Source organism: Aedes albopictus, chromosome 2 (assembly GCF_035046485.1).
Source record: "Aedes albopictus strain Foshan chromosome 2, AalbF5, whole genome shotgun sequence".
NCBI lineage: Eukaryota > Metazoa > Arthropoda > Insecta > Diptera > Culicidae > Aedes > Aedes albopictus.
Window position 1 is genome coordinate 499040045 of NC_085137.1, and position 14452 is coordinate 499054496.

Below are 14452 nucleotides of genomic sequence, written 5' to 3' on the forward strand. Positions count from 1 at the left end.
AGAAGAATGCAGCATGGGCGAGAATGCTGTAACACCGTAGGGGAACTGGGGGTAAGACGCCCACGTTAAGGAAGAGTCCAATTTTAACCACGAAACACTTTATAATACACATTTTTTTGACACTAACATGAAGCACCAACATATTTCCTTCCAAATGGAAGAAACCATAAACCAGTTTTATGTATTACTACTGAAAAATTCAAATTTGAAAAAAGTTAGATTTTCAGAATTTTAGTTTTAATGCGGGGTAAAACGCGCCACTAGCCGAAGCTAACGCCAGGATGCCAAATTATGTCTATATACTTGCGCGCCTGGTTTATTGTCAACTGTTATTGTTCGTGAATGGTAAACAGACATTACATAATTATGGATCACCTGTAATTATGGGTCTATTCCATGTAAACGTCATAGTGAGCTGTTTTATCAATGATTACCACAAAATGACGCATGGCTGTGTGATTAGTGAACTCATTTATAGTAAAAATGTGCTGTTGCTTGGTTCCAACTTGTGTTCTATATAATTTGTGCCAGAATTTGGATCTAAATGGCTATTTTAATGTAAATAACTAGGGGTGGGCATTTTACCCCACATATGCCTCAGAAGTTTGGACTCTTGTAAAAACGTTGTAAGGGTCAAATTCGATACTTTTTCCGCTTGGTATACAAATAATGGGAGTGTGCAAAACAGTATGTGGGGATAGCGAGAAAAAAATCTTTTAAATTATGTAAAAAAGTGCAAACATTTGACAGGCTAAAATTACATCAAAAGTCTAGTCTAGTCTAGTCTAGTCTACACATACACAGCCATTCATTGAAAGAATCCTGGAAAATGATAGAATCGACTTATTCTATCATTTTTCTTGTCATTATTAATGTTTGGAGCACATCGGAGATGTATTTCAAACATTAAAGCGGCCAGGCCTACTGTGCAGCGTTGTTGATTTTTTTAAGCCATAGAACGGGGACATCTCGTACCAACCGTTCAGCATATATAGTTTGGGTTATAAATATTCGATATTCGTTGGGAGTGACTTGGCTAAGAGGGTTAGTGTACACTCCATGAGTTCTCCTGGGAAGGGACACAGGTATTTCCCCCTTGTGCCCTGGCTAATGTAAGCCTAGGTTTAAGCGCCATTACTCGCCCTCTGAAACGAAACAAAACTAAAGCTTATCCCCAACAAATAATGCAAGGAAACAATGTTCAGGGAAGTTTTTGCATTAAGTATGTTTTGAGTTATTTAATATGATACGATCTCACCAAATCCATCCTCACGTCCACTCGATTGATGTCAGCTGCTTTCAATAATCAGAAATTTGTTAAATTTCTACTGCTTCATGATTCAGCACCGTCACTAATAAACCCTTTTCACAATAAAAAAAATATATCACAGCAAGCCATATGTGGTTGACGACAACTGTCAAAACGCTTCTAGTGCGTTGGTACCCATTAGCCAAAGTCTAGGCCAAAATAACACTTGCAGTACCTCGAATGAGCTACGTAAATTTTCACCATTTTCGTTGCATAAGCACCACTACACCACACTCTTAACCCTACTACACTACTCCTCAGCGCAATAAAAACGATTTCGGAAGCATTTGTGATGCACCTATTCATACAGGTTCTTCACTCACTATTAACTCTTTCTTCATGCACAACTTTTTGAACCGACGAACTGCAAGCAACGTTTAAAACTCACTAGAACCACACTTAAACCAATTTGCAATTTGAAATACGTAATAAAATTATCCAGATTGCAGTTATTTCATCAGCCAAAATTTGGAAAATTGACGGACAGCGCGAGAAAACACGAGGAGCGAAAATTTTTGCGACCGTCTCGGGCGCAGCACACTACGATCCATCAGTTTATCTCACAGGCTAAAATTACATCAAAAGTAACCAAAATCTTTTTTCGATGTTTTTGTACAATTTTTTAAGTAAAAATATGTAAACTCAAATGTGAAGAAGCATTTTTATTCCTATTTTAGCGATTGCAATTGACAAAAGTACTGAAAATAACGTGGTTTGCCTAAAACAAGGGTGGCGCAACTTGCCCCCTATGGGCGTTATGGCCGCAGTTCCCCTACGAGAGCGAATGAGGCACGTTACAAACAGGCGCGGAACAGGCAGAACTCAGTCTTCCGGATGAAGAAGCGCCAGCAGGAAGAACGAGAACGCGAAGCGATGGAAGAGCTGTACCGCGCTAAGGACAAACGAAAGTTCTATGGCAAGCTGAACCGCTCGCGCAGAGGCTTTGTGCCACAAGCCGACATGTGCCGAGATAATCACGGGAATATTCTCACGAGCGAGCGTGAGGTGGTCGAGAGGTGGCGGCAACATTACGATGAGCACCTCAATAGCGACGTTGCAAGTACCGAAGGTGGCGTGGTAACAGATCTTGGAGTATGTGCACAGGACGAAAGACTTCCGGCCCCTGACCTTCAAGAGATTGAGGAGGAGGTTGGCCGGTTGAAAAACAGCAAAGCCGCTGGAGCTTCTAAAATACGGTGGAGAAGCACTGGTGAGAGCACTACACTGGGTCATTACCAAGATTTGGGAGGAGGAAGTATTACCTCGAGGAATGGATGGAAGGTATCGTGTGTCCCATCTACAAAAAGGGCGACAAGTTGGATTGCGGGAACTACCGCGCGATCACACTACTGAGCGCTGTCTACAAGATACTCTCTCGAATTTTATGCCGCCGTCTATCACCGATTGCAAGAGAGTTCGTGGGGCAATATCAGGCTGGATTTATGGGTTAACGCGCTACAACGGACCAGATGTTCGCCATCCGCCAGGTGTTGCAGAAATGCCGCGAATACAACGTGCCCACACATTCACTTGTTCATCGATTTCAAATTGGCGTGTGATACAACGATCGAGAACAGCTATGGCAGATTATGCACGAATACGGATTCCCGGATAAACTGACACGGTTGATCAAGGCGATGATGGATTGAGTGATGTGCGTAGTTCGAGTATCAGGGATACTCTCGAGTCCCTTCGAATCTCGCAGAGGGTTACGGCAAGGTGATGGTCTTTCGTGCTTGCTGTTCAACATTGCTTTAGAGTGTATAATTAGGAGAGTGAGTGAAACGATTTTCACGAAGTCCGTTCAGCTGCTTGGTTTCGCTGATGATATTGATATTATTTCTCGTAAATTTGAGATGATGGCGGAAACGTACATCGCGAATCGGATTAGTCATTATTGTGTCTAAGACAAAGTACATGATGGCAAAGGGCCAGAAAAGCCTGGAATCAAAAATTCCACATTTCAGTCACATAGATTTCGGAATCATAGAGACGCAAAAGTCGAACGACATTACGGTTTCGCCTTTCCGTAAAAAGAATAATAGATGTTTAACTCGGCCATATTGACACTCAATTTCCTAATCGCTGCGTGGCGTAATGTCCAAAAGTGGTGTCGGTTTTTGAGCATTTGATGAAACCAACAGCAAATCATTGGAGATATACATACAATGAATCCGTGTGATTTCCAATATGGCATCGAATGGCACATTGTCAAAAGCACCCTCGATATATTAAAAAAACATCCAAGCATGATTGCTTTTGAGCGTGTGCCCTCTCGATATCGTAAACAACCTTGTGTAAAAGAGTCACAGTGGACTTACCAGATTGGTAGGCATGTTGGTTCACATAAAGAGACAAGTTGGCCAGATGAACATCACGGATATTATGATCCACAATGCGTTCTAAGCATTTCATATGTATTCATATGGGGCATATGTAGTGTATCATTGTGCTTGCCTCACAATATACAAATGCATGCAATGACAGGCAAAAAATGCCCTCCAATTGATAGCTGTGGAAGTGCTCAAAGAACACTAAGCTGAAGCGAGGCATTCTAAGTCCTAGTAGGGACATATAACCATAAAGAAGAAGAATAAGATGAAGGACATTCGCGAGGTTGAAGTTAAACAATAGTGAACAGAAAAGTATGGCGTACAGTTGAGGACTCTGCCTTATCTATGTAGAAATGTCGAACTACATAAATGAAATCAATAAGTTAATCAATCACCAACCATTAAGCTAACATGATTATGCTTGATTTTGTTTCTCTTGCAGACATGCAATCCGATCGTTGAGCAATGGCCTTTTACAACCGAGATAATGTGTTCACAAGAGCCAAACAAGCGAAGAAGCGAATTCACATTGATTTTAAACAAGATGACCAAGCTGCGGACATTTTAAGCGCTCCTCACATACCACACCGCGAAGCAGAAAGCGAAAAAGCGTGAGTTGTTTCTCTGATTTCAGTCAAATTTGATCGAAACGGGGAAAAAATAAGCGAAGTGTTCTTATTTTAGGCTGAACCATACACCCAAGCATGAAGCTCTATTCGACACTGATGACCCGATTCATTGCAAACGGAAACGAGGTGAGGACACCACAGTGAAGCCCGCGGATGATTCGAGTGAGGATTTAAAAAACTCATTGCCAACTTCTTCTCATCAAGAGGAGTATTTGGAACCAAAAATTGAAACGGTTATCGAAAGCACAGTGTAAGTTCCAAAAATGTGTGGAAATTCAATTGCAAAGCGTGTTGCATATGCTATTTTATAAAATACAATAAAAAATACTTATTCTTCAATTTAGGGAAACAATAAGACCATTTAACGATAATTTCGAAGTTCGGGTCCAGTTCAATCAGGAAAATGTTTTCACGAAGATCACACAGGCGATGAAACGGAAAGAGGATGATTCAAAACAAGATATTCAACTACTACAGCAAAATGCTGACACAGCAACCAGCACAGAACTGCATCTACGTGCATCAGTCATAGGAAAAAATTCCGAGGACATACAGTCGAATGTTCTAAGGGCCGGGTATGTATGTCGTAACTGCTTTAGATCACATTTATTTAAAAAATACGTCATTTGGTTGTTCTCTTTTTCCGTGACGGTATTTACTTCGTAAGTCATGACGCTCATTTTAAAATCCATCATTCTTCTAGCTCAAGCACAGAAAAACGAGTCGAAGGCATCGCTCACAGGCCTGCAGAAGATTCGGTTCAAGAAACACTGCCGACAAGGATCAATCCAAATAGTCGATTACATCCGCCAGACTCAGAAGTTCATAGTACTACACGGACAACGTATGGCAGCGGGTAAGTATGATCAAACTCTAAATGTAGATAAATCTCTGAAACGGGTTGGGTCGATCCACACAGACGGGCTTGGTGGTCTTGTGACTACTGATTCCCATGCAGAATATCCTGGGTTCAATCCTTGGAGAATTTCTCAAGCATTTTTTAAAAGTCTCAAATTTGTTATTTTATTTTGTAGCCGTTTCTCTGCAATTTCTTTGGTAATGGCTTTAGTAATTAATTCGACGAAATTGCGGAAATGTCTATAGCAGTTTTTTGGGAACTCCTTTGAAATCTTTTTCGGCATTTTCTTAAGCTTTTTATACTTTTTATTTTCGTGAATTTTAACTAGGTGAATTTTACGCTAGTTTTTCAAAAAAATATGTCGATAAACTCCTTTGGCAATTCTTTTGGGAATTCATTTGGCAAATTCTAGGGAAAATTCTTCTGTAACTCTTTTGGAAATACCTATTGAAAATTCTATTGAAATTTATTCGGAAATTCTTTTGGAAAGTTTATGAGAAATTTCTTCTGATTTTCGTGTGAGAATCCATTTGTTAATCTCAATTTCAGTTGACATCGGGTATTTGTTTGGATATCATTTTTTTATGCCTTTGTGAATTCCAGTGAATCTTTTTAAATACTTTTGCCTGATAAAATTACAAATGAATTTCAATGGGAATTGCGGAAAATATAATTATTGAAAGTATTTTACTTTTAAATTTCAAAAGCAATTTACAAAAAGATAGGGTACTGTACCATTTGGGCAAGTGTACCTACACACCCAGAAAAAAATACGTAATTTTAGGTGTCCTGAACCTGACATATACGAGCGTCTACAAAGACACAAATTTAGAGGTCAAAACATGTAAATTTACGTCTTCGAGGACATCCCAAAATAAAATGTATTTGTTCTTAGCGTCAAGCAATCACTAGAACCGAATCGATAGATAAAGCATATAAAAATAAAATATTGAACTAGATTTGAACACAAGTCCTCTGATTGAGAGGCACGGACTACTATACCTCTCGGCTATGTCACCAAGTTGAGAGTTATATGATAAATTTGAAACTGTTTCTGCGTACCAGGTCAACTGACATCTTGTGCAACCAATTCGAATTTACAGGATAGATGTAAAATTGAGGCATATTCGCCATCCAATCTTGGAATGTTTACGTACGTTGATAGTTTAAGTCACGTGGAAATTTCAGATTTTTCATGTGTGTATTTTAGGCACTTGCGGTTATAACTAAGCCAAGTTTATACCTAATAACCTAACTTTTGGTACACGGTGAGATACATACAGTAGCTTGATCTATACAAAAATTGAAACTGCCACAATGGTCAACTTGGACAGTGAGAATACTCAAGTTTTCAAGAACACCAATCTTGAAAATTCGTAAACAAATGTGCTCCACTTGGAAAAGCTGCCTCCTTTTGCTAGTGAGCAAAGCCAGAATAAACAAGTGCGGCTTGGCTCGATGCTTCGTTCATCAGATTCGTGCCTCTAAGTTCATATGCAAATTTGCAATGGGATTTCTTGATGTTTCACCTTAAGGACAAGGTATTTGGAGTACATTGCTCAAAATTTCTAGAGCACCGTTTTTTAGAACCGTTGAACGGATTTGGATGAAAATGCATCGCGCTAATTGTTCAGTGGTTGTCAACAGCGTGATGCATTTTAATCCAAATATGTTCAACGGTTCTTAAAAACGGTGCTCTAGAAATTTTGAGCAATGTATTCCAAATACCTTGTCCTTAAACCGTACGTCAGACGTACGTCGGGCATAGTGCGCTAGATAGAGGGCCAAATCCACCGTCCAGCGCACTACGTCCGACGTTAGGTTTGCCATATGGATTAAGATTAGATTAAGAGAGTAAAATCGAATATCGCGTGTGGGGTAACTTCGCGTTTCAACCACGACATCAACAGCACAAATTACAATTGCCTCCGTCCTAAAAACGATATTATCAATCATCACTATCACAATCATCCTCATTTCCAACCACCTTCTTTGTCATTTTTAATTAAGTTTTACATATTGGTTTAACCTTCACCACAGTAATACCAATCTCTCATTTCTCATCATAAAAATCATCATCATCATCATCATTATCCCAAGAGACGAACCAGCCCCAGGCTGAAAGTCTCTATAATAAAGACAAAAAAAAAAAAAAAAATCATTATCCCTCGAGCAGTCGCGTCTTTGACTACCTGCAATGGCACTACGTTCACGCTGTGTATCACAAGCGTGCATTACCATGAAAAATGCGCAGTACACGACGCGACCGCTCCCGGGTTATATTTCATCTCTCATGCCTCATCCCGCATGTCTCATCTATCATCTCTTATCTATCATCTCTCATCCCTCATCTATCATCTCTTATCTATCATCTCTCATCCCTCATCTATCATATATCATCGCTCATCACCATCTCATTTTGATCGCTCATCTCTCACCTCTCATCTCTCATCTCTTACCGGTCATCTTTCATTACTCATCACCATCTCAACTCTCAGCTTTCATCTCTTACCTCTTCTCTCTCATTTCTCATCTTTTATCTCTGATCTCTCATATGTCATCTTTCATATCTCATCTCTCATCTTTTACCTCATCACATCATCTCATCGCTCATCATCATCTATCATATCTTATCTATCATCTCTCACCTTTCATCTCTTATCTCTCATCTCTCATCACTCACCTCTCATCTCTCATTCCGAAACTCTCCCGTCACCTCTCATCTGTCATCGATCACCTCTCATCTCTCATCCTTCACCTCTCATCTCTCATCTCTTACCGCTCATGTCTCATTACTCGTCTCTCATCTCTCATCTACGATCATTCTTCTCTCATCTCTACTCTATCATTACTCATCACTCTTTATTATCTCATCTCTCATCATCATCATTTTCAACATCCTCATCATTATCTTCATCATCATCATCATCATCATCATCATCATCATCATCATCATCATCATCATCATCATCATCATCATCATCATCATTATCATCATTAACATCATCAGTTTAACCTCTTGGGATTCGAGTGTTCGCTATTTATGTAAAAAAAATCTTATCAGTGTTATGATTTTTTTTTTCATACATTTTTGCATGAAAAAAAAAAGATTTTTCTGAAAAAAAAACAGTCCTCGTTCGAAAACCAAAAACACTTTTAAATATTCTGATCGTTCAAGGACACGACACATAAATAGTGAACACTAAAAAAAAATGGTTGCAATCGGTTGAGAACTGTTGCCGCAATCGTAGTCACCGCATCGACGTTTTTGAAAAACATAATTCCGCGATAATCACGTTTAAAGTTTAAAGTTTGCACTACGCGCCTTTAAGGGAGCGAGGCGCAAAACGCTACATCTTTGCTTGTACTGCTTGGATCTCTATGCAAATTTGGCATAGCATTCTTAAGAACCCATACTTCAAGATAAAAGAATGAATAAAAAATCGGTTTCGTGCTCGACCTCATCATATATAACCCCTTAAATCAGCAACTGTACAATAAAGTATGTAGTTGGATTCTTTGCGTTCAATATAAGAAATCCTCAAAATATAATTTTGTAAGAGCACCGTTTCTTGGATTTTCAGGTATCCAGTAGGTCGGCTCAAGAGGCACGTTCTCCTCCATTTGTGAAATAATTCCTGGATTTTAGACCGCCATGTTGGATATGCTGGTCGCCATTTTTGGACTCTGGACAATTCCCCCATACAAAATATACCTAAAACTCTATTTAACAGAAGCCACTGGTGGAATGAAAATTGAATGTTGAGGCAGAGCAATTCGGCTAGCTGCTGCGTTGGTGTGCTCTCGTCGTACGCAAACCGAGTAAATTTAAGTAAACCTGAAATTTAGTTTAATTATTCGGTATACAGTGCCAAAGAGGCTGGTTATAGATAATGTATATCTTTCTGCTTCCAGCTACACTGAAATAAATTTTGTTGTTGTTTCCACCGAATCCATGGTAAAATTAAGAACTGTACCAACAATTTTCAACCGAATGCAAAATTCTGTTAATTGTACTGAAACATTGTCAATATTACCATGCGTGAAGTACCATTGATTAAAAACATTCTTGATATTAGGTACTATTTTGACATTGTATATTTGACCATGTTTATTTAAGACGCGCAACATATGTAGACTTGAATGTCGAAATTACAATGCCCAAATAGTAGAACCAAGAATGTTTTTAGTCAACAGTAATACACGCATGGTAATATTGACAATGTTTCAGTACAATTAACAGAATTTTGCATTCGGTTGAAAATTGTTGGTACAGTTCTTAATTCTACCATGGATTCGGTGGAAACGACAACAAAATTTATTTCAGTGTAATAAGGTATTGGCAAAGGTAAGTCGGAATATCTGTAATAATTGGGTATTTTCCGTCTGATGTGACAGGAATTACCGCAAATGACGAAGTCAATTTTTACCCTACGTTCTCAACAGTAATATATTTTTAAAAATTGTGTTATACAATAAAGTATCATGGACCTCCAGAAACCGAATGTCCATTTGCGGTTCAAAATCGCAATTATCAAAGATAATTGGCAAAAACAAATTAAAATACACTGCTTTTGAGCTATTTTGCTCTAGAAAACTTAGTTATTTAACTAAACCAATCGATTCAAAGATGCCATTCGATAGAAAATTCAATAATCTTTCGAATAAGGGTAAAAAAAGCTGCGATAAGTTTGACCATTTTAAAGTTATAGCAATAATAATCAACAACATGGAAAGTTCAATAACTACGTAACGGTTGAGATTTGACCATATGCGTAGAACAATTTTTTTCACCATTTATGGTCCACTATCACCCTTTAAAAAGTTTGCACTCAGAAACCTAACACACTGTATATGAATACTGGATCCTAGAATGCTCTTACATTTAAAGCAACCAAGCAGAAAAACAGCTGGATCAAATTTTAATAAGGTTAGGGTCACCAAGCTTATAATCGCACCATGATATGGGGTGAGGGTTCGATTCCCGATTCGGGCGTTGAAACTTTTCGTGAGAATAGTTTCTTCCCCGTTTCCACTGGTGCATGCTCCGTTGTTTTTTTTTTAGATCTTACGCCGCAGCGTAAGGTGATCTACCAGTGTTACGGGATTATGTCAACATCATGGTCCACTGCACAAAACAATAGATGGTGCCATTATCGTATCGTATCGTTATCGTATCCACATAACTATGAACGACACATTCATTCAAAATGGCACAAATGTCCCAAATGGAGGATAACGTGCCTCTGGAGCCGGCCTTCTGATACCTATATATAATGTTCAGTTTGAACAGCTGCATCTTTATCACATGCTACTTCAACAAGAAAATCTTCATTTTTATCTTAGGGAAACAGTGGGTAATACTTACGTCAACCGTGTCTCGTACAACCGTGACAATGTTTTCACAAAGGCCAAACAGGAAAAACGACGGAATCAGAGCAATTTGGAAGGAAAAGATCAAATACACCACCGACCTGTTGACATTCCAACTGGTTCAGGGTTGCACCTCGATGCGGTTGCCAATGAGTAATGCCTGACAAAGAACTTATTTCTTCGCATGAATAATGTTGTCGATTTCAGATTAATTCATACTTCTTATCTGGGAATGCAATATGACATTGATAACCAAACATCTTTGAAGAAACAAGCATGCGAAGTTGACGACTCGGTGAACTCTGTTGATTCAAGGTTAACTTTTTCCTCAGTAGTACCGACAGATCCAGGCTTAAAGATAGTTGCTAACAAAATGAGTTCGTCTTCCGATACCCCCAGTACCATGTAAGTGACAATGTTGATCAGAATACATCTTACTAATTTTCGAATTTGCTGATCCAGACATGAGCAGATAGTTGATGGATGCGGGTACAGTTACAAGAAAACGGAAAACTGCTCACTACACGTATCGGTTGAACCAACACATTTAGAGAACAGTCAAATATGTGATGATTGGTCCCTCATCTCATTAAGCAACGTGTAAGTTGATAAACATTTTCGTTTTCATTTACCCAAGGAAACTAATTGCAGACCTTCCCTGTACACGGAACGAATGGATACTTCAAAAACTGTGGATTCGTTAAAGCCAGAAATTGAAAACGTTGACTATTTTATTAGAACGACGAAATCGAAATGCCAAGATCCTACGGATATGATTGATTTTGAATCGGATTCTAGGTGAGCTGATTCCAAATATCTGGTAACATCCGATTTTGTAAAGTCTTTCATCCGTAGTCTGCAACCACAAAACACTACTCCTACTTTGAACAATGCAGAGACGCAGCTCCAGATACGTAACAGCAATGTGTTTGGCGAAGAAACGTAAGTAAACAGTAATCTAGTTTTACCCGGCAAATAAGGAGTTTTTGTGGTAATTTTTTTCACCTTAGGAATACAACTATGTCTTCAGGAAATACTAAGGCCAACCGTGTTTTATACAACCGTGACAATGTTTTCACAAAGGCCAAACAGCAGAAACGACGGAATCAGAGCAATTTGGAAGGACAAGATCAAATACACCACCGAATTGCTGAAGTTCCAACTGGTTCTGGGATGCACTTCGATGCGGTTGACAATGAGTAATCCCTTTAAAAAAACTTATTTCATCGCAGAATGGACAATAATCATGTCTTCATTTTTTAGATTTAAACATACTACTTATCTGGAAGGGCAATATGGTATCAATGGTCGATCATCCATGACGCAACATGCAAGGGAAGTTGACGACTCGGCGAACACTGTTGGGTCAAGGTTAACTTCTTCCTCTGTACTGACGAAAGATCCAGTCGTAGTGAAAGTTCCAAATGATATGAGTTCGCCTTCCAACACCGCCAATATCATGTAAGTAACAAAGTTGAATCTCAGACTAGGGACACCGGCCTGGAACAAACCACACGCATATAAACGAGTACCAAGAGTCATGACACAAACACTAACACTAACCCGACACTTATCTCCTACATTTAAAAATAATGAAACTTACGCCACTTACCGTTTTGAATCTACTTGGAAATCTTTGAATACAAAATTAGCAGAGAACTCATCGGGTCATGTAGGCACGTTCGGCAGAATCGGCATCTCTGGTAGATTCCTGTGGGCTTGCAAGTTCGATTCGACTTCGCGTAGTGGTCGATGTGACGCTTCCATACACGATCATCGTCCACGTAGTGCAACTTTCCCAACTTCTCTATTACCTTAACATACTTCCATTTCTCAAGCTCCAGGAAATCACGCCAAGCGACTCTTCCTTCCTCTTATTCTTCTTTCTGGCCAACTAGCACCGTTCAGCGCCAGTTGTGCATTGGCGTAACTAGGATTTTTTCCTGGAGGGGGCCCAGGGGGGGCCTGACTTGAGATGAATTTTAAGCGGGATGGGCGCCCGATATGTGAATATGCAAAACAGTATTGTAGTTTTAAGTAATAAAAATGACTGTTTCAGATTTGTTCATAGTTTTGTAAACTATATGAGTACGAACAATTCCTTCAAGATTTTTTTCCATAGCTTAATTCAGTGATTCCATCTTGGCTTCTTCCAGAAATTCAATCAAGAATTCATCTAGGGATTCCACTAGTCATTTTTTCGGGGATTTGTCCTGGGATATCTTTAGAGGTTCCTCCAGTAATTGTTCCAGTGCTTTTTTCGAAGTTTCCTTCAGGTATTTCTGCAGGTATTCAGAGATTTCTACAGGGATATCTCCATATATGCCTTCCAAAATTCCACTATAGATTGCTCCAATAATTACATCTGGAATGATTCGAAGTATTTCTGCAGGAATGTATTCCAGAAATTCTTTTAGAAAATTTTACTTAGAGATTCTTAAAAAACACTCCAAGAATTGCTTGAAAAATTTGTACAAAAAACCTTTAGGGATCCTAGTTTTTTGTTTTTTTTTATGTGTATTAACGAGATTTTTAGCCCTAGGCTAGTTCATCGCGGAACCCACGCTTTACTTCCCTTCCGAAATAAGAACTCACATTTTGCGAGTTTGTCGGGAGTGGGATTCGATCCCAGGTCCTCGGTGTGATAGTCAAGTGTTCTAACCATCCTACCAGGTCCGCTTCACTAGGGATCCTAGTATTCCTTCAACAGTTACTGCAGACATTGATTTCTTCATTTTTTTATCCAGGAATATTCCTACAAAAATTCTTCCAGGTATTGGCTAAGAAAGCTCTCCTGAGATTCCATAAAGAGTTCCTAATGGGGCTTGCTTCCGGAATTCCTCATCGGGTTTCTTCAGAAATTACTTCAAGAGTTCCTCCAGGGATTCACCGGAAATTTCTTCTGTTATTCTTACAAAAACGAAATCCGAGATTATTTTAAACATTTCTAGAAGAACTCTTATTGGGATTCCTTCAGAAACTCCCGCAGGAATTAATCCAGGATTTCAGGATTTCCTCAGGAATTTCAGCGGTTTCTTCAGTAGTTCCCCTAAGAGTTCTTCAGAAAATCCTCCTGGAATTCCCTCAGAAATCGAACTTTGTATTTCATCAGGAATGAATCTTGAGATTGCTCCAGGAACTCCTTTTGAAATTCCTCCCGGATTTTTTTTTTCAAGAATTATTCCAGGTATTCCTTCTGGCATGCCTCTAAGATTTCATTCAGGCATTTCTCCAGAGACTTCTGCAAGAGTTCTACCAAGAATTTCTCCAGGAATTACCCCAGGTATTTCCTCAGGAATTACTCCAGGAATTTTTTCAAGTTTGGATCCAGGAATTCTTCCATGAATTCCTCCGAAAATTCTTCCAGGAATTTCTTCTCTAGGGTTTCCTCTGCACATCCCTCCAGGATTTATTTCATGGATCCCTCCAGGAATTCCAACGATGATTCCTGCAGTAATTCCTTCAGAAAATCCTCCTGGAACTCCACCAGAAATTCCTTTCTGAATTCCTCTAAAAATTTCTCCAGGAATTCCTTCAGAAATTTCTCCATGGATTCCTTCCAGAATTCCTCTAGAGATTCTTCCAGGAATTCATTCAGGGATTTGGAGTGGAGATGAACCAGCCTCGGGCTGAAAATCTCCCTAATAAAGCTAATAATAATAATAATTCAGGGATTCTCAAGATATTCATTTAGGGATTCCTCCTGCAGTTCTTCCATGAATAGATCCACGGATTTTCCCCCAGATTTACTATAGAGATTTGTCCAGGAATTCCTCCTGAGGTTCTCCCAGAAATTGTTTCAGGGATTCCCCCAGGTTTTTTTTTTCAAGAATTCCCCCAGGGATTCTTCCAAGTAATTCTCTAAAAATGCCTCTAAGGATGCCTCCAGGAATTTCTCAAGAGGTTACTTAAGTATTACCCCAAGAATCCCTTCGGAAAGTCCTCCAGG

General features: G+C 39.2%; 1 protein-coding gene across 6 annotated transcripts in view; it reads left to right on the forward strand.

The window, feature by feature from the left end:
- LOC109410295 (uncharacterized) overlaps positions 1 to 14452 on the forward strand; it is a 65681-nt gene that overhangs the window by 23054 nt on the left and 28175 nt on the right. For 3 of the 6 annotated variants that reach the window (XM_062854380.1, XM_062854381.1, XM_062854377.1), the window contains exons 2-12: positions 4085 to 4253; positions 4327 to 4521; positions 4616 to 4846; positions 4975 to 5127; positions 10477 to 10656; positions 10711 to 10908; positions 10966 to 11103; positions 11155 to 11301; positions 11359 to 11445; positions 11514 to 11702; positions 11767 to 11964. In XM_062854380.1, coding sequence (XP_062710364.1) covers positions 4108 to 4253; positions 4327 to 4521; positions 4616 to 4846; positions 4975 to 5127; positions 10477 to 10656; positions 10711 to 10908; positions 10966 to 11103; positions 11155 to 11301; positions 11359 to 11445; positions 11514 to 11702; positions 11767 to 11964 — 1862 coding nt within the window. In that variant the 5' untranslated portion in view covers positions 4085 to 4107. The remainder of the gene's footprint in view (positions 1 to 4084; positions 4254 to 4326; positions 4522 to 4615; positions 4847 to 4974; positions 5128 to 10476; positions 10657 to 10710; positions 10909 to 10965; positions 11104 to 11154; positions 11302 to 11358; positions 11446 to 11513; positions 11703 to 11766; positions 11965 to 14452) is intronic. The other 3 variants (XM_062854379.1, XM_062854378.1, XM_062854382.1) reach the window with 3 other exon arrangements.